Source organism: Ursus americanus, chromosome 4 (genome assembly GCF_024610735.1).
Source record: "Ursus americanus isolate L20-20 chromosome 4, mUrsAme1.1.p, whole genome shotgun sequence".
NCBI lineage: Eukaryota > Metazoa > Chordata > Mammalia > Carnivora > Ursidae > Ursus > Ursus americanus.
This window is the reverse complement of record NC_142130.1, coordinates 26,447,939-26,475,360: the sequence shown is the minus strand read 5'-3', so window position 1 is coordinate 26,475,360 and position 27,422 is coordinate 26,447,939. Positions and strand designations below refer to the sequence as shown.

Genomic DNA, 27,422 nt, shown 5'->3' with positions numbered 1-27,422 from the left:
TTTGATTCTCGTGCAATCTAGGCATGCCGTCGTAAATTAATTCACGTAGTACCCTTCGTATTGGATGTGGTGAACTCTCCTGGGACTTAAACTATACCACATGCTTGTCCTGGATTCTGGGTGATTGGCTTCAAAATTGACCCTTAGAAATGTATGTATGTATGTATAAAATGATTAGACGACAGAATTAAAAATAAAACCAAACATACAGGAAACTGAAAAGTAAATTTCCTTCCTCTTCTTGTTTCCTCAGACTCTCATTTCCCTTATACAGAGACACTCACTGTTAATAGTTTTAAGCAGAGACAGTCTATGTGTATATGAGTATATGTGTGTATGTTTCACAGAGAGGGAAGACACTATAGCTATATTTCCCTAATTATTACATAAAAGCTAGCAGGATGTATACAGTGTCCCACAATTTGTTCCTTGTACTTGATAATTCTTAGAGGCCTTTTCTTGTCAGTATCTGCAACCTGCCCCACCTTTCTTTCTATCATCTCTCTCTCTCTCTACCTACCTACCTATCCATCTATCTATCTAGATATCTGTCTATGTATTTTAAGTAAGTTCTACATCCAATGTGGGGCTTGAATTCACAACCCTGAGACCAAGAGTCGCATGCTCTGCCAGCCAGATACCCCTGTCACACCTTTTTAAACAGCTGCTTAGTATTTTGTTGAGCAGATATAGTCCTTTTGCATTTAAATAAACAGCCCCATCTTGACATTTGTTGTTTCTAATATTTTATTACCAGCAATGCTTTGGTGAACATCATTGCATGTAATTATTTGTGCTATGTGTAGTAGTATCTGTAGGATTTATTCCTGAAAGGAGAATTCCTGACCAACAGATATATTCAGTTCTTAGGTTAATTGGTATTGCCTAATTGTCTTGAAAGAGGCTGTACAGTTTTCCCAACCATGTAAGAGAAGACTTATCTTCCCATAACTATCTCTTTTTATTATCAATTTTTTTAACTTGCCATTCTGATGATAACTGCAAGCAATATTTATCTGATTATGAATGTGGTTAAGCACCTTACGAACCATTTGCTCCATTCTTCCCACCTAACCACTCAGTTCTTCACCATTCCCCGAATAACATCTATTCCTCACTGGCTTGAAATGACAGCTGAAATCTTTGTTTACTTTAATCTGTTTCTGAATTCTCTTCTGTTATATTTATCTTATTGTTTACGTGCATCCATACTAATTTTTGTAAACTTCTATACTTTTCTAATAAGTCTTAATATAAAGTAACTTCATGCCTCTTTATTTTTCTTTTTCAGAACGTCCCTAGATATTTTTGCAAGCTTTTATTTATTTATTTATTTATTTGGCAGTCGTGTTGGAGTTGTTTCAACAAACATTGAAATATACACTGTTTAAAAGTATGGCGTGATCATTACGAGACAAGGAAAGCTTTCTGCCCAAGGTTGAGTTAGACCTGGGACTGAAAATGATGTGTAGGAAAAGAAGAGCTAAAAGGACCACAAAGGGAAGAAAATTAAATGTTCTAAGTACCAGATTCTGTATAAATCCCAGAAACGTCCAGGAATAAAACATGCTCTTGAATGTCCAGAGTTATTTAAGCAGCCAGCTAGCTCTGCAGGTCAGCATGTATAACCCTTGTTTCTAAGGGCTTGACAAACAGTACCAGGGTTCTGACCTTACTCTGAAATTCCTTGAACTCTGAGTACCTGCGAGCACGCACCCAACAAGCCTGCCCCCCAGCATGTACATTACCAGTCACAAGGAACATCATTAATGAGCACTCTGGGGGGAAGCATAACTTAGAGGCTGGTAGGTTCTAGGGAAAGAGGGAGATCAACACGGAAGGCCAACCACTAGCTTCAAGCAGCTTGTTCCTTAAGTATGTTGAGATCCAGACCTTTTAGTTTTACCTCAGTGATCTCAAAAGCAGGAATCTCGTGTTTTCCACTATTCCAGGTAACTGTTTCTGTTTCTCGGAAAAGATTTTCAGAGGTACTCTAAGAACCTGATTTGTTCTAGATTTGTTCTTTCAGTAACTTAACTATTCTCACATTTAAAAGATTTCCTTTAAGAAAGTGTTACCAGCATCTTATGACTTCTTATATTTATTGGTCAGAAATACAGAAGACGAAATGGTCCATGTCATTAGTCTTATTTCTTCTTTATTAGTTCTATTGCTATTGAAATAACACGACACAATGTAATCTTTGCTTAGCTTTGGTTGGCTGTACATTTTTTTTTAAATAAAAAATGCTACTGATATATCAAAATGCTGTGGCAGGATTAATTTAAGACACGTTTACTGTTGCCTGTAACTGTACTTGAGGCTTGCCCGTTTTTCAATGCAGAACAATGTAGACAGAACCATCTTAGAGTTTATTTTGGTTCCTCTGCTTTAGCCTCTCATCCGGACTAAAGCCTGCATCTCTGTATCTGTATCTGTGTTACCTGAATGCAACGTATCTGAACGATTTCAGTCTTGTGCGTCATTTCATGATAACCCTGAAGTCCATCAGCTAATACATTGGCAGTGAGGTGGGAATAAGGGGAGACCGTGGACTCCTTGCTAGGTAGGGTGCAGCACACAAGAAGATTAGGGAGTGACTTGAAAGTGAAATGCAGACTTTATTTGTTTATCTGTTAAGCTGGATCTCAAATGATTTCATCTATTCATAAATAAACTTTCTTTATGGACAAAATCTGAATGTTCATTTTCCTCTCAGTTAGTATGCAAATCTATTTGCAGCCTTCTCGCAAAAGAGAGCGCAACTCATTTTCTGTGCTTATAAATTGTTCATTACCATGCTCTCTGATGGCCAATTCATGGCTCCATCTGCAGCTCCACAAATCTCTTTGCCCAGATAAACTTGGTGGAGTAAATATAAGGTGCTGAAAAGGATGCATTCGGGATTAAAGGGGAAAAAAAGACGTATCTCACAAAAATCCCCAAGCTTATCATTTTAAATTTTGTAACTTCTTACTTGTATTCCTATTTGCATGATATACTCCAGAAAAATAAATAGTTCACTGATCTCATTAACCCAAGCTTAAGGACTACATATAAATGACATGTAAAGATTTTTTCATTGGGCATGGAAAGAGTCTCAGTTCAAGGGAAAAACAAACTTACAAACAAAACCTCCAGAACAGAGTATTTTCTTTCCTCTGTGATGTGTTATTATAATCTGTAAGGCTCAACACAGAGAACTAGGATAATTATATTGAAATGCTGACGGTTTGGGTATTTTAAAACAAAGCAATCAAGGTTATTACTTTTTCTCTCTTCTTTGATAAAGAGAGAAATGTAAATCTCAACAGGAATGTCATGTAATTTTAAATCGACCTTCCCCTTAGAGCTAGTTAAAGTCACTCCTTCATGCATATATTTAACACCCATTAATGCTAATGGGATGGACTTCTGTTTTCACGTGGGGAACTTGATTTCTTTGTGTGAAAATAATACTCCACAAATAATGAACTTTCTTCCTCTGGCTAAAATGTGAAAACAAAGAAAAAATGCAAGGCGCAAGAAAGGTCTTTAGAGCAAGCAAAATCTGACTATAGAAAGAACAAAAGGCATTTCACATCCATCTCCACGGGTGTGTCGGATAAGAATCCGGCTCACAATGTATGTCTCCTGTCACGGCCGAGCTAGAGAATCTACCAGGGGATTTTTTTTTTTTTCAATTAAAATTCTGTGCACCGATAATAGACTCTGCAACGGAGCTTTTAATTAAAAAAACAAACGAAATGATATAAACCCACATTGTCTCAAACAAGCGCTGTTTGTATTAAAGGATTAGACTGATGAGATGTTTGGATTTTATTGTTCTAAACATGTGTTTCAGTTGGTGCTCTCGGACCCACCATGTGAAGAAAATGAAATGTAAGTAAATAGCAAGAGGCTCCATGTTTTTATTTAGCATTTTCAACATTCGAAGAATAAAAAAAGGCTCAATTCATTTGAGAAGCCCCAAATGAGTCTCGAATGATGATTACAATCATGCAAGAAAAGTAACAGCAAATTGTTTTTAAACGCAAATGGCTCAATTTTTCTAAAAGCAGGAAAAAGATGCACTTCCATTATAATTAGCTTTGGTAAATATAAGGGGCCTCATTGATTTCTAGGTATTTTTGCTTACTGCATTCTCCACCATTGTGCTGTCAAGGGTTCTTCAGGTTCATGAAAGCATCAGGATGTCCTCTCCGGCTGCACCCCCACTCGTAAGTCGCAGGGAAGGTGGGCCGCCATTTTCTGGCTATTCAGTTTCAAACATAAGCAAACTGACAAAGATTCTCACCGGTATTATGAGTACATTTCAAAGTGCTTTTGATATAAGTTACGTGAATAATTGACTCAATTTTCTCACTTTTGGGGCCGTAGACGTAATGGTTCCCAGAATTCTATTCGGAGATGGGGAGAAGGTGCCTTTAATAATGCTGCTGATGACTGATGAGAGCTGTAATGCACTGTGACTTTAGTGCAAGTGTCAATAAACATGTGTGCCAAACACGGTCTTCTCCTGGGTGCGGCCCTGACGGCTAGCTGACTGTTTTCAATTATTATTATCTGTTACCCTCAAGGCCAGGGTCTCATGGCCTGGGCACTGCCTCCAGATGAAGAGGCCATGCTATGTGGGATGGCTTCGTTGGCCCTGAACTATTCACCTGCTTTGGTGGGTCACCTCATTATTGATCACCCGTTCGTTGAGTCTGTGCTGTTTTTCCAGCTTTTGCATGGTTCTCCATTGCTCTCTTTGCATTGATTTTAGAGTCCGTTTTCTGTCTTCTGGTGTTTGTGACATGATGCAGTTTTTGATGACCAATGTATTTACCTAACTCTGGACCTCTTGGCTGCCTCATCCTGCCCAATCATCTTCTCTCTTTGATCCAGAATAATAGAATACAGAAATTCATAATTGGAAAGGATCATAAATGTTGAATCTAATTCTTCAATCAATATGACCATAAATATTGAATCTAATTCTTTGATCAATAGGACAGGAAAATATGCTATAGAGGACCTTGATAAGCTGGCTTCCCAGTCACTGAGGCTACTAGTCTCCTTTTCAGGTAAAGAAATTGAGACTCAAAGAAAGACAGCAGCAAATTAATGTAGGGCTTCAACTATACTTAAGGACACTTTTTTTAGCTACCTCACTTTGCATGTAAGTGTCTGTTGTGTTTGTCATTAATACCATTGTTTTTGAATGAAAGGAAGAGACCACCTCAAATAAAATGCCAACTAGCAGAAAATAAAAACAGAAGGCAAGAGAGTAGCTGGTATTGCAGAGAGGTGGTATGAGGTAAGTATTTGTACTGAAGATAGATGCTATCCCAAATCTTATGCCACTACAAGGTATTCAAGAGATGATTAGTTCTATTTATAATTGTTTTCAAACCCAAACTATTTTGTCTGATCTAAACTATTCAGTTTATTTTTATGACAACATTTCATTAGTATGAACAATGCATGGCTAGGCTGTCTTTGTATGAAATTTAAATACTTTACGTAATTAAGTATATGAAAAAAACAAGATAGAGCCTCCCCATTACATCCCTAATCCTTCTCCCTCCCCAAATAAGCAAGTACACTGGTGTGCATGTATGTGCCTAAGTAGGGTAACATACAAACCATAAATATGATCATACACACACAGGATTCTGTGAATTAATTGCATTAATAGATTCTGAATATGTCACTTTCTTACCTGGCTTGAGGAAGTTAAGCATTTTGTTCAAGAGTAAGCAAGTAAAAAGCAGAGCGTGGATTTGGACCCAGGACTAACCTGTGAATCAGAATTTTATACTACAAAGTACGCATGTGTACCACGCATACATGTATGCTATTCGTGCTGCTGTCCAACTATTAGGTATTACAATTTTGCACTATCAAGCCATATTGCATGTCCAGTAGCAAATGAAAGTATACACTGGGTGAAATGCCTGGTTCATCTATTCTTCTAGGTACTATACAACTGACCCCGGGTTAATTAGGTCAAGCCACCAGTCCCTGGGTGATATGCTATAACACCCATCTCTCTCCCAGACTATTATAGATAAATTGCCCTTTAGCCTACGTTAAGGAATGATTTAAAAAAAATCCATGAAATTTGTTATTGGATTTATTCTAAGAGCATATGAAAAACAGTGTCCCCATTGCCAACAGTATCCTCTTCGTAAAGCCCCATAGTTTGAATTCTTCTCTGGTGTCTACTCCAGAAATAGTTGTGCATCTGGTGAGTAATGCTGCATGATTTTGTTAATTTTAGAGGATACTATATAACCAAATCTCTCTCTCCTCCTATTAACTACTAGAAAGCTTAAGCTAGATCTCGAGTTGGGTTAAATTCTACATATGGGGTTTACTATATTCAGTTTAAAAACTGATCTCACTCTTGGCTTATTCTCTTGGTGTGATACCCTCCATGCTCTCATTTCTATTACTTTTTGTATTTCTAATATTTTTTAAAGCATTTTGGAACACAGGACATTGAATGCATTCAGGCAGTACTCCCCACAGTAATGGGAGGCCAGAGCTGGCTTTTACGGTTCCCAGCGGTGGGGCTGCATGGTGGTAAAAGACACAGACTCCACAGCCAGACCATTTGGGTGTGAAGCCCGACTCGACCACTTGCAGCTTTGTTATCTTGGGCAAGCTACTTCATGCCTGAATTTTCCCAATTGTGCAATGAGGATTATAATAATGTGATCTTACCTCATAGCATTGTGAATCTGAATTCCCCTTGAAGTTACATAACTGGTTTAGAAGAATGCCTGCACAGGAGTTCTGGGCGATCCTAGCAAAGGAACCACTGGCACAATTCTGCAGTTTTCTTCTTGAATTTATCAAATTATGGAATTTGTAGTTAGCCTTAGGTCCACAGGATCTCAGCACTGAGAAGAAAAATAAAGGTCAACTAGGCTAATCATCCCTGTAGAGGAAGAATCATTTCCACAGTATCCAAGTAAGGAGGGCAGTAGTCTTCCAGTGGAGTCAGAGAAAGTCCTTCAGCGACCATTTCCACAGAATTCTGATGGTCGGGAATGTCTTCCTTAAGCATCATGGTTCTCATTTCTCCTGAAAGGTTTTCATTTTTGTCATCATCCCCATTTGACCAATCATATATAAATCTTTGAGGAATAACTTCATTTTAAAAAAATGTAACTTTTCCTACACTGAACATTTTGCATCTGAAATTCGAGCAATTAGGATATTGCTATTGTTCAGATACTGCTTTTTTAAGATTTTTATAAAGATCTGTTTAAGGAGCACCTGGCTGGCTCAGTCGGTAGAGCATGTGACTCCTGACCTCAGGGTTGTGAGTTCAAGCCCCACGTTGGGCGTGGAGTCCTACTTAAAAGAAAAGAAAAAAGAATTAAAAAAAAATCATTAAAAATTGATCTTGTGAAAGACATGGAAATAACGGTGGGGAGTGAGGCAAGCACACTGAGTCAGAAGACTTGTCACCTGGGGCGCCTGGGTGGCACAGTCGTTAAGCGTCTGCCTTCGGCTCAGGGCGTGATCCCAGGGTCCCGGGATCAAGCCCACATCAGGCTTCTCTGCTAGGAGCCTGCTTCTTCCTCTCCCACTCCCCCTGCTTGTGTTCCCTCTCTCACTGGTTGTCTCTCTCTGTCAAATAAAGAAATAAAATCTTTAAAAAAAGAAGAAGAAGAAGAAGAAGAAGAAGAAGAAGAAGAAGAAGAAGAAGAAGACGACGACGACTTGTCATCTGGTTTAAATTCTTTGGCCAGCTAGCGATTGCCCCAACTTTGCTACTCTAGGTTTCAGCTGTAGAGTGTTTCCATTCCTGAGTGAATTAAATGATCCCAAAGGTGCCTGCAATTTGGAAATTACACGATCACTTTGCATTTGTCCAGCTAACTCCTTCTTGACAATTGTAGTTATTGCATATGAGAAACTCCACCAGGGAGTGCACAGGATCGGAAAGAGAAAGTGAAATAAGTCAATTTGGATAATTGTTATCACTGGCAAAAAAAAAAAAAAAATACTGAGTGTCTTAAAAATTAAAGAACTGAGAAACAAATTGAGGTAGTTAATCTTTAAAATCGACATTTTGATACGGATATGGTCTATTTTTAAATGTAGAGAGGGTAGGCAGAGATTTGTAATGGAGGGAGCTGAAGCAATCCGCATCATGCCCTTACATTCCAAGATCCCAAATAGGAAACGTCTGCTCTTTTATTGGGCTAGGGCACCAAGGACATTTCTCTGTGTCTAAGGTGGGATACTATATGTTTAAGATTTATATAAATTTTTTTTTATTTTAATGTTTTTTTATTATATTATGTTAGTCACCATACAGCACATCCCTGGTTTTTGATGTAAAGTTCGATGATTCATTAGTTGCGTATAACACCCAGTGCACCATGCAATACGTGCCCTCCTTACTACCCATCACCAATTATATTTTTTAATATAATGTTTAAAATTTTTATGACCATCAAAGTGACGTATTATATATTCAAACAATACGGAAGTGTGGAGAAGATAAAGAGCCTCATGATACCAACTGTAAGGGCAGTAACCATTGTTAGTACCTCGGTGTATATGAGTATACTACTGTAAAATACCTATTTAGTGAAAACATTGTATTTATGTAAAAGAATATACAAAGTAGAACTGAGCCCTCTTCATTATTTACTTCACATGGCTTTTGATGATAAATATGAATCAACATTCTTTTTGATGACTGGATAACATTCCTTTATAAGGGTGTGTCATTATTTTTAAAACTCTTTATCGATGATTTCTTGTCTTAGGATGTTTTTAAAGTTATACTTCGACTGCCATTTTTTCCCCAGCCATTTGTACCTGTGTCTTTAGGTGAATACACACACACACACACACACACACACACACACACACACTCACACACAAAGCCTCCAACACAAAAAACGAAAAACTTGTTCGCTGGGTGATTAACTTTCCTCTTAAATGTTTGGGGTAAAATGTTTACGTTGACACTTCACATATGTTAAAAAGTCACTTTTTACTAGGATAATGATAAACATGACACACTGCCTCCTTGGAGATGCTGGGAGCAATAAATTAGCTGACAGTTATGAGTGTTCTCAAGCTGAAAAGTACGGAGTGTTATTTTAACCAAGGCTGAAGTCGCCATGATTAAGTACAGCTCCAACGCACAAGCTTATCGGGCTGTGATGAACAGGTGTCCAGAATACTTCAACAATGGCCCCTGAACCCAAGTATGAAAAAAGTCCATCAGCAAACCTACGTGCCCTGGGTGTGCCATAGTGACAACCTTCGCAAGGAACAGCCCGGAAGTGTCTACACCTAGGGAGTTAACCTCCTGAAAATCACACTGTGAATTTTGTTTTCGTGTGAGGAAACTTTTTAAAACTTATCCCAGAAATGATTACGTTATGCCTGGACACACCAATGGTTTTACGGTCCCAAATGAAGATATCAACTTCTCACTCCTTGGTCAATGGCACGTGTGGCCACTTTCATTCATTTCCCCTTTCCCCAACTTCTTCCTCTAACCAGGTCTGCAGCCTTGCTACTCTCTACGAAGATATTAAAGGTTAACGGAGATTATAAACCTTCCCTGGTGAATCTGCATTCTAAAGAAACCTCATACCTAATATCTGTGACATGTTAGCCCTGAGAAGTTAGTCACCACCTTCTCAATACAGAGCTGTCTTTGTAGCTCTAAAATCAAACCTATGACAGTGCAAATATCTACATGGGACAGTTGCACATTTGCCTGTATCCTCAGTGTCCCGGATGACGGGGGCATACTATAAACATTTGCTTCTTTGTGCAGGAGGGTAGTGTGCAGTGAGTACATGATCATTCTGGGGAAATAGGTATGGTCAGAGCAAATATTACAGTCCAAGAGAATAGGCTTTGGCCATCTAGAGGTCCAGTATTAACTCTTCTTCTTTTACCACCAGGTGTATAAACTACAAAGATCAATACACAAATGGCTGGTTTATCTGGTAAGAACATCCTCAGTTTGTTATAAAACCCATTTCCCAAATAATTGAAATGGCACATAAAATCATACAGTCAAGGAAATTTCAGGGGTCATGTAATGTATGTGGAAACATCACTTTCTGATTATTGGCTAGTGTTTACTCATGTACTTCCCGTGACAGGGAACTTAACTGTTTTTAGGAATAATAGTTTATTCCCAAATTAAAGAAATTTAACAGTAAAATAGTTGTTCTTTCTTTTGAAATCTCCCTGAATGATTTCAAAAGTCTTAGAAGCCTTCCAAATAAGACTGCTGCCTTTTACAAGCTAGTCTTTCAGAAATTATAAGACAGTCATTAGACACCCCCTATAGCGTGACTTCTGTATTTTTTAAACTAAACGTTATTAGTTCTCTCAATTAGGTGGTTAGCTTCTATCTCATCTACCCTTAAATCTCCAACCCCACCCAACATCTAAAATCTGTTCAGTTGCTTAAATACTACTTGAATACATGGGTGGCTGGCTGAAAGGTAGGACTAATGGATGAATGAATGAAGAGACAAAGGAACTGCTCCTTGGAACAACTCTCCAATTTCCAGAGGAAATGATCATCAGCACCTGGCAAGATCGACCCACTCTTAGCGCAGCAAACATTCCAGGTTTCGTGAGAATGTATGAGTGGTGGTGGGGGATTGCTTAAGGAGTTTGGCCTCACAGATTTCTTGCATCCTGTCTCATGGAGCTCTTACCTACTTTCCAGAAAGTAGCAGGAGTTCTTAACCTCCTTGCACGCTCCACCTCACTCTTCTTCTGGCATCAGGTTCTTGCTGCTGATTTTCCTGGTGGCTTTTCTCTGTGGAGTCGTGTTCTTCTGCCTCCAGTGCTGGCTGAGGAGACGCCGAATTGGTTCCCCAAGACGCACTATGGCTGTTTTTGCTGTTGGAGACTTGGATACCATTTATGGTGAGCTGTCTGCACACTTCTAGACTTCCTGTTTGAAACCTAATGGTTTGTGGTGAATTGAAAAACTAACCTCTGGAAAGCAGATTTGTGAACTGAGAACAAGACATAGTTTATTGGAGACCCAAAGGCATGCCATGGGGAGAGTCTAGGTCAGAAAACTTCAGAAGAAAGGAGACCTCAAAAGAAAAACATGTGTCTTAGGGAAATGACCCATAGCTGAGTATGGGGATCGAACCCCAACATTTTGTTCAGTCAACATGTAAAAGAGAAGAGATATACAGGGCTGGTCACCAAGTGAGTGGTAGGGCATAAGGTACATAAGAACCTCTCTGAGCCTTTGATATCAGACTATCCGACCCCGGTGTTCATAGTCCAAGTTCTCCATGCCTCACTCACCTACAGTAACATTGAACCATGCTCTCCAGATTGTCTGCTACCAATGCACAGCCTGAGATACTTGGACTTGGGCAGGTGGATGTCGATATTCATGTCACTTCTCCCCAGACACACAGGCAGCACCCGGATCCCGCCTGCTTCTAACCCCCACCCCCAAAACCACGCCCATCCTGTTATTTTCTAGTCTACATTAAAGAATAAGCAATGGAGGAAAGCCAGGTTTTAGAGTTATTTGTAACTGCCAACCTTAGCTGTAAGTAACAAAATTATCACTTCCTGATTTCCAGGAGATCACAGATCATAGATTATTTCTTTGTGTTAAGCATTGTTCTCAACCAGACCATCTGTTCCGAAACTTTCCCTCTAAGGTACTGTCTTGCACACCATACGTAGTGGCCTCAAGAGGGCTTGGTAGAGATTAACAGCTGCCCTTCAGGAACTTGGGCCAACAGAAGATTTTCAATAGATGGAGTAGGGCATGCCCTGGGAAAACTAACAGCTAAATAAAAAGTGGGGTAAAAATAAGCTTAAATGTGTAAATATCAAAACTTGGTACTCTAAGATTTAGTGATTATATTTACTATTGGCTTTTTAAAAAGTCATTATTTAACAGAAGAAACACATGTCAATTTGAGAAATGGTTACTTGTGGAAGGATAATTAAAGTCTCCAATGAAAAAATAATCTTTCTCCTAAAATCGAACACTTTCTATTGAGCATAGGAGAAAATAGGGTCACTGACATTCTAATAAATTGTATTAGCCAAAGGAATCAACATGGTCACATTGGTCTATTTTTATTTATTTAACTTGAGGTATTTAACAAATAAATGTAATTATGATTCCTCCAACTTGACTTGAGTTTCTAAGGAGGAAAATCTACTCTGGTCTTCTTAGCCCTTTACTTACTCTGAAGAAGACTCTTTAACTAGATTATCTTGAATTTCTAAAAACTTCTTAATTGTAAGTAAGCTATCCAGTTATACTGTTACTGTTTCTAAGGCAGTGTATGTGGCACAGTTATATCCCCATTTATCTGAAGTTTTTATATTTCCTGCATGGTGATTTATACATATGCTTTTGAATTTGCCTGAACTTGCCTGAACAGGTATGACTGGGAGAGAAGGTGTCAAGCCTGATAGATGACTGCAATAATCCGTGTGTAATCATACCAAAGGCAGGGCATTAGAATCACATTCTCTATATTACCCGGAAGTCATTGTGGACAGGAAAAGAATATACTTGGAAATTATTTTAAAAAATATAGTCACAATTTATTTCACATCTACCAAGTGTTAGGCACGAGATTAGGGGCTTCTCAGATATTATTTCTAATTGTTAAATACCAACCTGGAAAAGTGGCTATTATTCCTGTCAGAGGATGCTATCTACTTGTCTCCCTATGCTGGATATACCACATATGCTGGATATACCACATAGATCTTTGCTGCGAGTCAACTAATAGACTTCAAATTGTCCATATTGAGGGTAGGGAGCCAGTGACAATTTGGGCAGGGCACTCATGGTTTAGTCTCCTCACCCCTTACTCTAAGTGCAGCCTTGTATCTCAAACCTGCTGGCATTTCCACTGGGTGATTCCTCAAAGGTAAGGATTGCTCTCCAGAATCCCCATGCCCTTTCTCATACTATAGGTTCCTTCCTAATTCCACTGGCATCGCTCTGAATCTTGTTTTGCTCAAGAAACATCGAAGCTCTCCCCCAGCTTAAGTTATATTACAAAACTTTTTTCTTGCTTTCCATCTTAGGACCAGAGGCTCAGTTGCCCATTCCTATTTGTTTTGTTTTGTTTTTTTCCCCTTGCCTCGTTGGGTGTCAGGTTATTCCACCCATGACGCATCTCCCACCCTTTCTCAGGGAGGCTCAGAAGAGTGGTACAGACCGAGAACAGCCATTACATGGTCTTTGATGTGGATGTGTCTCCCAGAGTTGTGCTTCCTGGCATTCCTGGTTTTTTTTTCCCCTTCCAGACAAAATACAACAGAGTAATTGAGGAATGGTATTCTCTGTGATCTTTAGTGATATCTTCCTGACTAGCAATTTCTGGAAGTAAATTCCAGGGAGTCCATATTTTAAGGCAGTCTGAAAGCCGGACCGAGACTGGATTTCTTTTCCCCACTGGATCCCCATTATACTTTAATTTCTCCTGACAAATGATTCTTCCTGCCTAATATTTCTGTAAAAGGAGCTTTTCTCCAAAAGGGAAGTGAGGAAACCATGACAGGATCTTTTTATGGCCACAGGGGCGGTAAGAGCCAAACTCTCCACAGCACCTCAAAAATATGTGCTCATAGCTTCGAGTTGAGTCCAGTCACTGCCAGATTCACACCCACCCACCCTGCAGGTTGTGGGGTTGTACCTCAGGGTCTTCCGCATGGTCACAGTTCAGAGGGGAGAAGACAATGAGAACTCATTTGAAAGACACTGGTGACATTAGAATATGAAATAAGGGGGCACCTGGGTGGCTCTGCCTTTGGCTCAGGTCATGATCTCAGCATTCTGGGATCCAGCCCTGCTTCTGGCTCCCTGCTCAGCAGGGAGCCTGCTTCTCTCTCTCCCATTCCCCTTGCTTGTGTTCCCTCTCTCGCTGCCTCTCCCTCTGTCAACTAAATAAATAAAATCTTAAAATAAAAAAAAAAAGAATATGAAATAAGGTTTCTGGACTCCCTGCCATCCTTTGGGCACAAAGGGGAAAATAGGACATTCCCTCCTGAACACAGAATGTAGAATGGGTCATTTAAAGCATTTTAATGGAGAGACCAGATATGCTTTATTAACCTTGGGGTTCTTCCTAGACCTTTATTTTATTTCTTCAAAAATTATTTTATGCTATTGCCACTATTTGCTGAATCTATTATTTGAAATAGCTCTGCTTTTCTGACCTGTGGGTCCAAGGATTGACTCTCAGGATCCCATGGAAGTTGCCCTCACGTGATGAGCCAAGAGGACAATTTTGTTGGAATATGGGAAACTGGGATGGACTGAATTTTACTGCTGTTAAAATACATAAAATAGAAAATAGCTCCCACTAGCAATACCAGGCAATATTATTATGGCTCAGGTTGTCAATTATCTTGATTAGAAATATTCAAGAGAGAAAAGTGAACATTTGGTTTGGGATCCTCACCAATGGTGTGTAAGAAAGGCCTTGCCAGCCCAACACATCCAACGCATGATGAGATTTCTGTCTGGGAAAGGTCCTTGGGAACCTTACACAAACACCCAGGTCCCAGTTGCATCTCATGGGCCAGTAGTCATTCCTTTTCGCAGTCTCTGCTGATCCAGTGCTCAGATTTCTCAGTCTTCCTTCCCCTCTCATGGGATCTATGTTTCCATGTCCATAGCATGTCACAATGAAGCTCTTCATACACCAAAAAGGGAAAAAGAATCCCTCCAATACCCCCATGGAGGGTAAGGAGGAAGAGGGGTTACTGCTAGAGAAGAGGAAAGGAGGGAGACCAGAAAGAAGTCAGGAAGGTGGAGGGAAAGGGGAAGGATGAAGAGCAAGAGAAGAAGGAATCTACAGTTGGAGATTGGAGGTATTATAAGGAATGAAATGAATAACTATTTATTTTATACAAATCCTAAAGTAATGTTACTTTTTTCTGCCTCAGTCCCACCTCCTCTTCCTGAATCCAGCCTTGGGGGCCTCCTAGATAGTCCCTTCTTCCTTTATCACTCTGCCCCCTCCCCACCTCTAACTCATCTCCTGTATCCAGTTTTCCCTTAGCATCCCTGCAGTACCCCAGAAAGGACCTGTTCAGTGCCCTACTTCTTCCTGAAGGGGTTGCCTGTGAAGTGGTCTCTGAGACCTCTGGCCCCTTCTCCCAGCCATCAGACTCTAACAGTTCTAGAATAACTCAGCACCTGTGTTAGGGGCAAACATTTCTTGTTTCAATGTTTTTATGGGCCTACCTTACCTTACCTATGCTTTTGGGATCCGTTTTATCTGAGAAGTCCACAGAAAACAGGAAATTTGCGGGGTATTTCCCCCTCCTCAAACATATAAATGGAGACAACACACTGGGCCAAAGAAAGTGACTTTTTAAAGGACTGTATGCAAATTTTTAGTAAAGGCGGGAAAAGAACAGCATCAAAATTCTCCATACCCATCTGTACCCCAAATCAGAATCAATGCCCTCACTTTGTAAAATCCAGGACTGGGAGACAGCATGAATAAGTAGAAAATACAAGTGACTTGAAAAAGTTTTGAGTTTGTTAGTTTAATGGTTTTGTTTATATCTTAAATCTATTTGAAAAAAAATAAGTAATGGCAAAGGAGTTGCAAAGTTAGCTATAAATAAAAAACATTTTGTTGATTTGCTGAAAATAAGCTTTCATTGAAAATAAGGTTGTGAAGCTGAATAAAACTCTTATTTATGAGAAAAGACATTTAAGGATAACGAAAAGAAAAAAGTTTGGGGTCTGGTAGGTGAGACAAAAGGTCTGGGACAGAAGGTCTGGTAGGTGAGGACAAAAGGCTTGAGACAGAAAAAACAATCTAATGTTGATTAGAAGACAGAATTTGAGAAAAATAGAGGAGAGAGCCCCACCATTATCTGTCCATATTCCTTACTAAAAATAATAAATTACCGTAAAATCTACATTGACTCCTTTTCCATCCTAGGAAGATCAGAGCTGGGTCCTGTTAGCCCCAGCAGGGCAGCAACAGGTCCCATGCCATTCCTAAGAAGCCAGCGAGGTGAGTGCCCACGGAGAGACCCCTCCTGGGACCACTCATCTTGGGGGCTGATCTCCCTGATAATGCTGCCTTTTAGAGATCCAATCTTCCTGGCCCCATTTCTTCTGCAATTTCAGAGATAATCTTCCCTTTTTCTTACTTCAGGATAAATAGAAATACTAATCTTTCACCAATGATGAAATGTGAGGGCTCTGAATCGGGCAGGGGAAGGAGGGGTGAACAGGGACAGAGAAATAGCAGGCTTCGCATGCCAGCTCCTTTCTCCCACCCCTCTCCCGGATCCTATCTTATTTTAGGATCGTTTCTGAGTGTTACTTCTCCATACTTTATGTTCTTTAGGTAAAGTTCTGGGACTCGTTTTAGGTAAGGAAAGAGGGAGAATTTCATTTGCATATTTCCCCTCCAGGCCATGATAGTAATAACAGGTCACATTCATTGAGCACTTCCCATGTGCCATGCTGTGTTGCTAACCCCTGACATCTCTAGTCTCATTTTTTCTTCCCTACAATGCTATGAGGGGTTCATTTGTGCTCCTGGCAAGAGGATATTAAAACTGCTCTCTGCGGTAGGAAAATTTCATGTTACCACCTCACTACAAATTTGGCCAAAGATGAGGGAAACCAGGCACTTAGAAATTAAAGTTAACGCGTGGTAGAACTGCGACTTATATTCAGGCTCTGTTAACCACTCCCATAGAAGAGGAAGGAATGAGATAAAGAAACAAAAAGAAAAGAAAGAGGTGAAAGGGGCCTGTTCAAACAGGCAGGTCTATTGGACTGATCTTAATGATGTGGGAAATCTGAACTCCGGCTCTAAAAACTCAGCAGTGAGTATATTAGTTTTACAAAATTAAATAACAAACTCATCCCTTTGCCAACAGTTCCGTCAAAACTACAGAATTTTTGCAGGCATTTGAACTGAGTTCTTCCAGGTTGTTAATTTGTCAAAAGATAAAAATAACGTCTTCTCACCTCCCCCACGCCAGTCCTAGGATACAGGCTTCCCCGCTATCCGAAAGCAAGCCTCTCATCAGCTGCAATGGCAGAAAGTGGAGAACCAATTACCATTAATTTATATAGAAAAATTTTTGACTGGTCCCAGGCCTCAAAAATAACCTCTCTAGGGCTTTTCGGATTCCTTATCACACATCTTGCTATTGGAGGACAAAGTAAGTCGAGGTAAAGCACAGATAGATGCTCGCAGACGCCCTTCAAAGCCACGGAGGCTTGATGCCCAGATGCCCACCTTAGCTCCGGGAAGGAGCTGGGCGGGGCCGCTCTCGCGCTCAGGTGCACGCTGCCTCTGTAATGGCTCACCGCAACACAGATAGGGAACGCCGGACGCTTTTCATCCGATTTTGTAAAAGCAAAATCCTCTTCGATTGTCTTTCGGTTAGCAAAAACAGGTGCTAATGCAGGTCTTTCATGAAAACGAAGTGGAGTGATGTGAACTTACCGAAAGTGGGGGATACTCGTATTGCATGTAAATCTGCTTTGAAACAAATTGAGAACTGATAGATGTTTGATTTCACGAAAGCTTTCTGAACACATTGGCTTAGTTATGTTTACCAAATAAGTGCTCTGTGGTTTTCATAATAGGCTTAAGGCAATGGCCAAATTTGTAGTGAGATGGTAACATGAAACTTTCCTACGGCAGAGAGCAGTTGTTAATATCCTCTTGCCAGGAGCACAATATTGATACTGGCAGCGGTAGAAATAAATTCCAGCTCGTAATTGTGTCAAGTCAATCTGATCAACCGCTCCAGGCAGAGTGATAGCTAAATTACCATTGTCTTTGTACTGGATATACCAGGAGCAGTCCACCTAGGAAAGGGACAATGCCCAGTACCACTATCCACAATGAAGGGAAAGGCTGGGGTGAGTACTCTTTGCCCATATTAATTGTTTTATCAAGTGCCTCAGACTTAATTCATGTCATCCTAAACTTCCGAACTGCAAAAGGCTCTAACTCCACAAATTATTTTGTTTAATAATCTCTGTTGTGATGTTAATAATGATGATCAAATAATTATGTAGCCATTAAAATAGGATAAATTAGAAAATAATATTGTAAATAAAAGACAATGTATGCATATTCCTAGCATACAGTAGAGTTCTTGAAATATAGTTCCATTACTACTACAATAATAATAATAATTAGCTATTAAAGAGTAATTACTCTGTACCATGTTTTGTTTTAAGCTACATTCCTTTAGCTGTGTTTTTACAGACATAGATAATATCATTATCCTTTTATTGCATAGGAGAAAATTGACGTATGAAATGTTATGTAATAGCCTAGGAATAGATTATTCAATTAAATAAATAATTCTTAAAAAAATGCTGAACCAAACTTCTATTCAAAATTCTCTCCCCTTAACAGATTATATTAATATTTGGTTTTTTATACTTAGGTCTTCCAGCTAGTGAATACAAATACAAATATATGAACATTCATGATTCTAAATAAACATCGTCCATTCCAAGATAACGATTCTGAGTAACCTACATATGGATTCCAGGGACGCAGCAACTGCCTTACATCTTACTGTTCCTTAAATTGTTTTAATAATTGTGCTATTTTCTTTGGGATCTCCTTGGTGTATCCAGTCTTAATCCTTCAAGAAGAAGTCAGCAAACTTTTTCTATTAAGGGCCAGATAGGAAATATGTTTGGTTTTGGAGGCCATTGGTCCCTGTGGGGGCTACTCCTCTCTGCCACTGTAGTGCAAAAAGTGACAATATGTATGGGGTGCCTGGGTGGCTCAGTCGTTAAGCATCTGCCTTCAGCTCAGGTCATGATCACGGGGTCCTGGGATCAAGCCCCGCATCGAGCCCCATGTCAAGCCCCGCATCAGGCTCCCTGCTCTGCTGGGAGCCTGCTTCTTCCTCTCCCACTCCCCCTGCTTGTGTTCCCTCTCTCGCTGGCTGTCTCTCTCTCTCTGTCAAATAAATAAATAAATTTTTTTACAAAAGTGATAACATGTAAATGAATGATATGGCTGTGTTCCAGTTAAATTTAATATACAAAAACAGTCACAGAGCTAGATTTAGTTCAAGGGCCTATTTTTCTTTAAAGGTGTATTTATTTCTATTTTTTTAAAGATTTATTTATTTATTTATTTGAGAGAGAGACAGAGAGAGAACATGTGAGCAGGGGGAGGAGCAGAAGGAGAGGAAAGAATCTCAGGTAGACTCCCCACTGAGTGCGGGACCCCCTAGAGGGGCTCCATTCTAGGACCCTGAGATCTTGACCTGAGCTGAAACCAAGAGTCAGAGGCTTAACCCAGTGAGCAACCAAGCATTCCTCTTTAAAGGTAAATTTAGAGTTATTAATAGAATTTATAGTTGTTATTGTTTTGAAAAGAAACAATCAAACCATTTCCCAGACAGCCAAAGACCAAGGTAGGAAAAAAAAAAAAAAAAATATATATATATATATATTTTATATATGTATATATATTTTTATGTGTGTGTTTATATATATATATATATATATACACATATTTTTTTTTTGAGTGAGAGGACTGTGGCTATGAAACATTACTGTTGGTTCCTGTTGTAACTCAAAAACAGTAACAGTCTTTCAAGGAAATACTAATAGGAGATTTCCAAAAGAGCTATGGGAATAAATACATAGTTTCTCAAAGTGATCAGTTTGAGGAAAAAAATGCTTGTTTTTGATATTTAGTGCCTTATGGTGTGCATAATCTGAAAGTCAAAATTTTGATTTCGAAGGATTTTTTAAAATTTGATCAGGCTTTTCCTTTATTGTGTGTGTGTACTTTAGATGCAAACTTTTCACAAGTTAACATTTTTACTATTTATCATAGAGAAAAGTTTAATTAATTACATTAGTTGTAGTTTGCAGAGCATAAATATAAAGTAATGAAGTTCAAACATTATATTTAAATATTTCTATTGAAATTTGCATTTCTCATGATGGAAACATTAGCTAAAATACCATGAGCATTTACAGGAATCTTGTCTTCCAACCTACCGAAAAGGGCATTCCTCCTACTTTAAGCAGCTAAATTGTAAATGCTTCTTGATGGGTTAGTCAGTGATGATATAATCTGTTCATGAGAGCAAATTTTCTTGCTATACTAAGCTATCATTGCGGAGCGAGCAGGATGGTTGTAAATTTTTTCTCAAGGGTACAAATAATTTTCTGTTGCTCCAGTGATCCAAGAAATGCCAGATTTTATTAGGCAGTTCATGTACCTCTGTTTTATGCTGACTAGAAAGATTACAAGTCCCCGTTTTTCTCTTTCCAGGGGCAGAAGTGGCTGTGAATCCAAGTGTTGGAATTCACCTTCAAACTCAAAACCCTGAACTGTATCCTGCTCCATGTTTTGGCACTTTAGGCCCACCACCTCCATATGAAGAAATTCTGAAATCAAGCAGATTTTAGCTCTGGATCATCAACTGGAAACATTAGAAATATTTTTTAAATTCTAAATCACCAAATGTAGGAACAATTGTTTTATTTAGTGTGAACTTCCAGAAATCAATTAATATAGTCTGAAAAAGGACAAATAGACAAAAGAATGAATGTAGAGAAAGAATTTTGGTCAGGGAGATGTTTCAGTAGTAAATTACTGAACCTATAGTGTATCATTGCTGTGTTATATTTTGTGCTACCCAACCAAGTGAATGTTTCTCCATCAATACTCAAATGGACAGTAATTAATGCATAAAGTGGTCTCCATTAAGTTTGGGATTCCACTCCAAGTACGCATCACAGCTTTCTCTGCCTTATTAGCTCTGTTTTCACCGGCCTTTCTCCTAGTATGGAGTTAATAAGAATTATCATAACTTAACAATGGCCCAAGAGGAGATTCAGATGTGTCCAGACCCAAACCAGAAAGAGAATATTTGAATTAGGGTAAAAGGCAAGAGTAGGAACAAGGCGCACTCAGAGGTAAAGGGTGAAGGATGAATGAAGAGGATTAAAAGTCCTAGTTCAAAAAGTTGCCTGTCTCAGCCTGAGGAGAGAGAAAGTGTAGATAGAAGCTGAAGGAGACCCCAAAGTTATGGGGCGTGTGTAATGGCACAGTGTGGAGAAGGATGAGGCTTCTATTTTGTATGGGTAGATGTGGACTCAAGAGCCCACAGCCTTTCTCTGGTACCTGGAGACTTGGCATTTCTTGGAGAACCATGACAATAACCTTTGGCATAGATATCAATGTTCTTATTGAGAACTCTGACTAGAGAAGTAGCAATGGGACATTTTCATCATTTTTGCAGTGACCACGGTGGCGGGGGGGGGGGCAGAAGAAGAAATCCATGCTAGACACCCAGTGGTCTTCAGCTGACAAATTTGTCAAACAAAACAATTGATATCTCCACTTGTTTATTTAAAATACCTCTTTAGTTGAACTTGACCAAATTTATCTCTTACTCTTTTCCCAAACTTGTTTATCCCAACTTTCCTTATCTCAGTTAATGGTAACAGCAACTTTCCAGTTGCTTAGACCAAACAACTTGGAGTCATTCTTGAGTCCTTGCTTTGTGTCATTTCCTATACCCATATTATCAGAAAATGGCTTGGCTCAGCTCTTAACTTCAAAGTAAGCCTAGATTCTAAACAGTTCTTATTACATCTCTGGTGTGAGCCACTCAGGACTAGTTCTTGCCTGGATGACTGTAATAGCATCTCAAGTGGTCCTTTTGCTCCCAGCTTTGCCTTTCTATATATTCTATTTCCAACACAGTAGCTAGAGTAATGTTTCCAAAACACAAAGAGGACCATGTCCCTGAACTAAACTCCAATGACACTCTACATCACTCAGAAGAAATGCTAAAGTCCTTGCCCTGGGCCCCTGTAGGTTCAATACCCTGCCAAGGTGTCCTTTCCTATGACTCCTGCTCTTACTTACTTGTCCCAGGAACAGTTATCAGACCAATTAGGTGTTAACCTTCCTGCATCTGTCCCTTAGGGCCCTAGTACTTGCTGTTTCTTTTGCCCACAACACTCTTCCCCCAAATATCAACATTGTTTCACCCTTTTACTTCCTTTAATTCTTTGTCCCAATGTCACCTTCTTCATGAGACCCACCCTAATTACTCTACTTTAGATTGCAACCTGTCCCCACCCTGGCACTTCCACCTCTTTATCTTAGATACGTTTTTTTCCATAGCACTTATCACCTACTTTCCTACATAGTTAAATTCTGTTTATAATCTGTTCACCTTTCCTTGCTAGAATGTAAATCCATGAGAGGACAGATCTTTGTGTCATTCACTAATTTATATCCAAGGGTCTAAAGGAGTCTGGTACTTAGTATGTATTCAAACAAATTGTGTAAGCCATGTTATGTAGTTCTGGAAAGTCCCAAAGATAAATGGATGAGATTTGATGGGGTAAGTCTTTATGACAGTGAGTGTGGGTAAGAGCCAGGAACAGACGGCTTAGTGCTGCTAAAATAATCTCATTAGTATCCACTGATGAAAGAAGCCCAGAGAAACTTGGGTTAATATACTCTAATAATCCCGGGTAGGTAAGCAGGATTTAGGGTATACAAACTGCTTTCAGATTTAATTCTCATGATAATTTTGTGACCTAGCTATTCTTAAGTTCAAGTTATACATGGTAGATTGAACATATCTCCTCCCTTCTGAGGTAAAAGAGGAAAAGATTACAGTAAAAGAGGAAAAATGTTTTCAATTCGCAAGAACAAAGAGAGTGGCAAGAAGATGACAAAGAAAATTAACAGCAAGATTTTAGTACACAGAGATATCTGAGATGGACGCAGATGGATAAATCATAATTCACTGGGGTTTCAAGTTTCTCCACTTGGCTAAGTGTCTTCAGCGACAACACTGAGAATAATCAAGCAAATTCATGCTGTAGCAATGCAGAAATTCCCCAAGATTTAGAGGTAGGAGAGGTGAAGAGAACTCTGGAAAGGATGATGAACGCAATCTAAAGGAAGACAGTATTAAGCAACCCATCAAAGAGCCAGTTCCAGTCAGAACATGACAACAAATAGCTGTAGGATATAAGAGGGATATTAAGAAAAAATGCGTAATAAAAATGTGGTGATAAATTAACGATCGGTAAATGCAAAGTGAAGGAACTGAAAAGACAAGGCAATTACAAATTTAGAAAAACAGAAGTTGGATTAACCCCCACCCCTGAAATGGTTAAGCTATGAATAATATAAGTAATACGTATTGAGTTTTACACTGGGCATTAGTCATGTCGACAAGCTAGGCAGAGGGAGAAGTACATTTAGGGAAAGGTGGCAGGATTTAATAAGAAAACTAAATCCTAATCAGATTGTGGGAAGCCAATGAATAATATCTAAAATTAAAAGAAAAAATTTTAAAAATGGTTAAGTATATCATTTGGAAATTAGGTCATTAGTATCTGAAGCAAAACACTAAAACAGTTGAAAATTATTGCCTCAAGAAATAAACTTGGAGATAATGCTGTGGGGGGTGGGTAGAGCCGAGATATGCTAGCTTTTATCATGAGCCTACGGTACTATTTGACTTTTTAAAACTAAATACATGTGTTACTTTAATTCTCCCTCAATCTCTCTTTCTAAATCTATCCTCTATCTATCTATCTATCTATCTATCTATCTATCTATCTATCTATCTATCTCTGCCTTCATTTAACAGATTAGAAAATTTGGGTTCTGGAAGGGTAACTGACTTGCCCAACATGCATAGCTAATTAGCATGAGAGACAAAACTAGAGACTAGGCAGTTTGATCTTTCAATTCCTATTCCAGGTATTTTTCCACAATGATCATCTAACATCAAAAGTGGCTACAAGGGGCACCTGGTTGGCTCAGTTGGTTGAGTGGTGGACTCTTGATTTTGGCTCAGGTCATGATCCCCAGGTCGGGAGATGGAGCCCCTAGTCTTGCTCTGTGCTCAGCAGGGAGTCTGCTTGAGATTCTCTTCCTCTCCCTCTGCTCCTGCCCCCAACATGTGTGCATGCATGCGTGCGTGCTCCCTCTTTCTCTCTCTAAAATAATCTTTTTTAAAAAGTGGCTACAAACATCTAAGAATGTGGGTTATAATTAAGTGTACCTCAAGTAAGTAATGTTAAGGGGTTTTTGTTCGTATCCTATGAGCTATGTGTGTTAAAATTCATTCCAATTACAGAACAGGCAGTGGATACAATCAACACCTAGAAAAGTACAAGCTCATCCAGAAACAGGGCTAATGATTCAGCAGCTGGAGTTTCCCAAAGACATTAGTGAAAACACGGTTGAAGTGATCGGAATTTGTTTTTGTGACTTGAACTTATGTGTCAGGACATGCCCAACCAAATCGCATGCTTGGCATATGGTTGGTTGCTTGGTTGGTTGGTTTTGGGGAGTGGGAGAGGAAGTGTGGGGGTGTTGGCAGGTAAGTAGGGCTGGTAGAAAAAGTTTGTTTCCATAAAAACTTTTTCGACAAGGATGTCTTAATCAGATATCCCAGATTACATTTTCATTTAATTCTAAAAAATATGCACTAAATGATCATTATATGCTCATTTTTGTGTAAGATTCTGTATGTATTTCTCCACCAAACTTATTGAGTGTGATTTTTTAATGATATTAGAGTTTCCACTACTTTGCTCTGATCTCCAGACAGAGACTTAGAAGTTCTAGCAGATGCTCTTTATGGTCCACTGAAAACTACTGAAAATAATAAGACTATTTTGGATCATATGATTATTTTAACATTTAAAAAGGAAATTTAAAACTATAAAGCTGTACATTTCTGTCGTCTCATCTCTGAAAATCTTTAGTTCACCAATAAATTGTTAAAATTCTATTTAGCCTGGTGTTTCAGATTTTAATTCTAATAAGACTTGAGTTTTTTCTTCTAATGTTAAAGAGCATTCGTTTTTTAAATGAGGCTTTTCTAATTGTTGAGGAGTGCAGCGTTTTCTTTGAGCATCCAGCAGAGGGCATGAAAGCCTACCTATGATTCTAGCCCAATGCTAGATTTGATTTAATGGCTAATGAAACCATGAAGCCGGGTTACTATTGGTATTAGACTTCTGACGGACCTGAGCAGGATGGAATGATAATGATGGTCAAGTTTGCAACGAGGAAATCTATTACCTTCGCTCATATCGCTCACAATGAAGCTGAGCATCAGGTAAGACACTCGCCATCAGAGATTCTAGAAAATCTGATATATCCTCTCACTTCTGAGGATGTGACCAGTGAGTTTGAGTTGCCCACAAAGGCAGGTTAATGCCTTCCAGGACGCTCACGTGGTAGGTACCGTCTACAGCCCCGACCCCACAGGTCTAGCCTATTTCTTTGCTACCTGGCCACAAGTTCCCCTTTCCTTTTCAGTTTTGTGTTCCAGAGTTGTTTCATTTGTGTTAGGGGCATAACTTTTATAAAAGACTACTTTAAAATTCAGTATCTTTCACGGAAATGAAATAGAGTTGGGTTAGAACGGAATAGCATTCATGTGGACAATGAAATGTAACTCCAGCAGAATATTATATCTAAGGCAAAATGTGAAATATGTCAGGATCCTGTAAGAGAAAATGAGACAATGAAAATGTGTTGGCTATGAGACCCTACTTTCGACAGAGGGTGATTTTTTTAAAAAATCAGAACAGCAACAAAAAAGAAAAATATAATATACATCCCAAAGGAATCTTTTACTTTTAAATTCATTTTGCTTTGTGATTTTGTGCAAAATAACTCTATACAGGCTATTTTTTTTCTTTCGTATTTAATACTGGATCCTGGAAAAGAGTATAATTGCTTTGTTATTTTTACTAAGTGTATTTCTAGGAAGAGGAAATAAGTGATATCCCTTTACAAAATGGAATCGTCTGGTGATAAAATGTAATTTAAAGTTGTGCATTTAGACTTTTCTTCTAAAATTATGTCGGTCTCTACCTAATTCATGAAGCAAATAATGTATGTCAATCAAGATGGAAGATTTTTATATTAATAAGGTGAGAAATGGTACTGTTCAGAAGCACTGAAATTATCAATAAACACAAGTTTCTTATTTTTATTATTTTGTTTATTAGGGGAAGGCTTCTTTTTTGGAAAAACCTATTTCGTGGGATGCAAAAAGCAAAACTAAGAGAATTTTTTTCTCTGGCAATTAATACCATTATGTCTGTCTTTATATTTAATAAGTAGTTTTTATTTTTCCCATTGCATGAAAACTGAAGGGTCAATTCAGATTATTTTTTCTTTTATATATCTAAATCTGGGTGAATTTATAATGTTATAGAGTCTTAGGTACCACTAACTAATTGCCTACCAGATTTAGCTATTTTTTTTTTTTTTGAAGAGTAATGAAAGACACGAAAGAAGAAAGTCTAAGGGCATATTTTAAACAATCAGTGAATGATTGCACACTTACCTGATATAGTGGGGAATATTTGTCACCTGAGACTTGGCCAAAACAAAACAAAACCAAGAAGATCAATGCTCTATCAGGAGAGTTGAATGAGGGACAGGATAACAATCTCTTCAAGATCCCAAAGCCTTACTGGGGAAGGTTCTGATAAGCTGCCAAATGTAAAGGACAGCCACCTGTGGGACACACTCAAGTAATAAGAGATGGTCACTAAAAAGGGTGAAGAAACCCAGGGGTTTTGCCTTGTTGTTGGAAGAATACATGTTCCTTTCGATTCAGAACTAAACCGTGTAAAGCTTCAGAAGAGAGTTTGTTTACTTTAACAATACATTTTCTTTTACTCTGATTTTATTGGCATAAGTAAAGGATTCCATAGAGAAAGCAACAAGAATTGACATATGCTCGGAACAGCCATTAGTGAAACATTAACTCCATGTGATTGTCTCCACTATGTCTGTAGCTCCTGACTTTTATTCTCCAATAGCGTATTCTTTTTCCTTAGTTCCCCTCATCTTTGTTTCTGACAAGGTTTGCGGACTGCTTCAGTTTCTGCTATATTAACCAAATTAGCTTCTCTTATTTTTATTTACTAACCTCAAAGCTTTTCCCTTCTCTAATAAAATAGAGTCCCCTCTGATTTCCTCTTCTAATCAATACTTCCCACGCAATAGCTTTAGAAAAGAAAGGCATGGTATAATGTTTGTTTTAATTTAGTAAGGGAGAAACTGTGATTTGCAGCTGGAGCAAATCTCAACTCTTTCCGCTAGTTCGCTGGGTTCTGCAGGCTTACCTTTGCATATAATAACGTAACTTACAAAACAGCAGAGACATTTGATGATTTCAACAACCCTCAGGGTTTTGCTTCCACATCCAGCCCCTCCTCCAGCAAACTCAGGAAGACAATTCAAGAGGCAGGTCTCTTGGCTTCATGTCCATTTATCTGTAGGAAGTGAAGCCTATATCACAAAAGCACCCGCTTTTCTTCTTTCAAACTTCCGCTTTTCTTCTTTCAAACTTCCGATTTCCTGTTTGAC

General features: G+C 38.9%; 1 protein-coding gene across 1 annotated transcript; it reads left to right on the top strand.

Moving 5' to 3' along the window:
- The first annotated feature begins 1,794 nt into the window (after window positions 1-1,794).
- TMEM207 (transmembrane protein 207) lies at window positions 1,795-26,315 on the top strand. The gene is made up of 5 exons (XM_045811219.2): window positions 1,795-1,952; window positions 3,845-3,882; window positions 9,939-9,983; window positions 10,781-10,923; window positions 20,313-26,315. The coding sequence occupies exons 1-5, from the start codon at window positions 1,878-1,880 to the stop codon at window positions 20,447-20,449; spliced, it is 438 nt and encodes a 145-aa protein (XP_045667175.2). The 5' UTR covers window positions 1,795-1,877; the 3' UTR covers window positions 20,450-26,315.
- The last annotated feature ends 1,107 nt before the right edge of the window (window positions 26,316-27,422 follow it).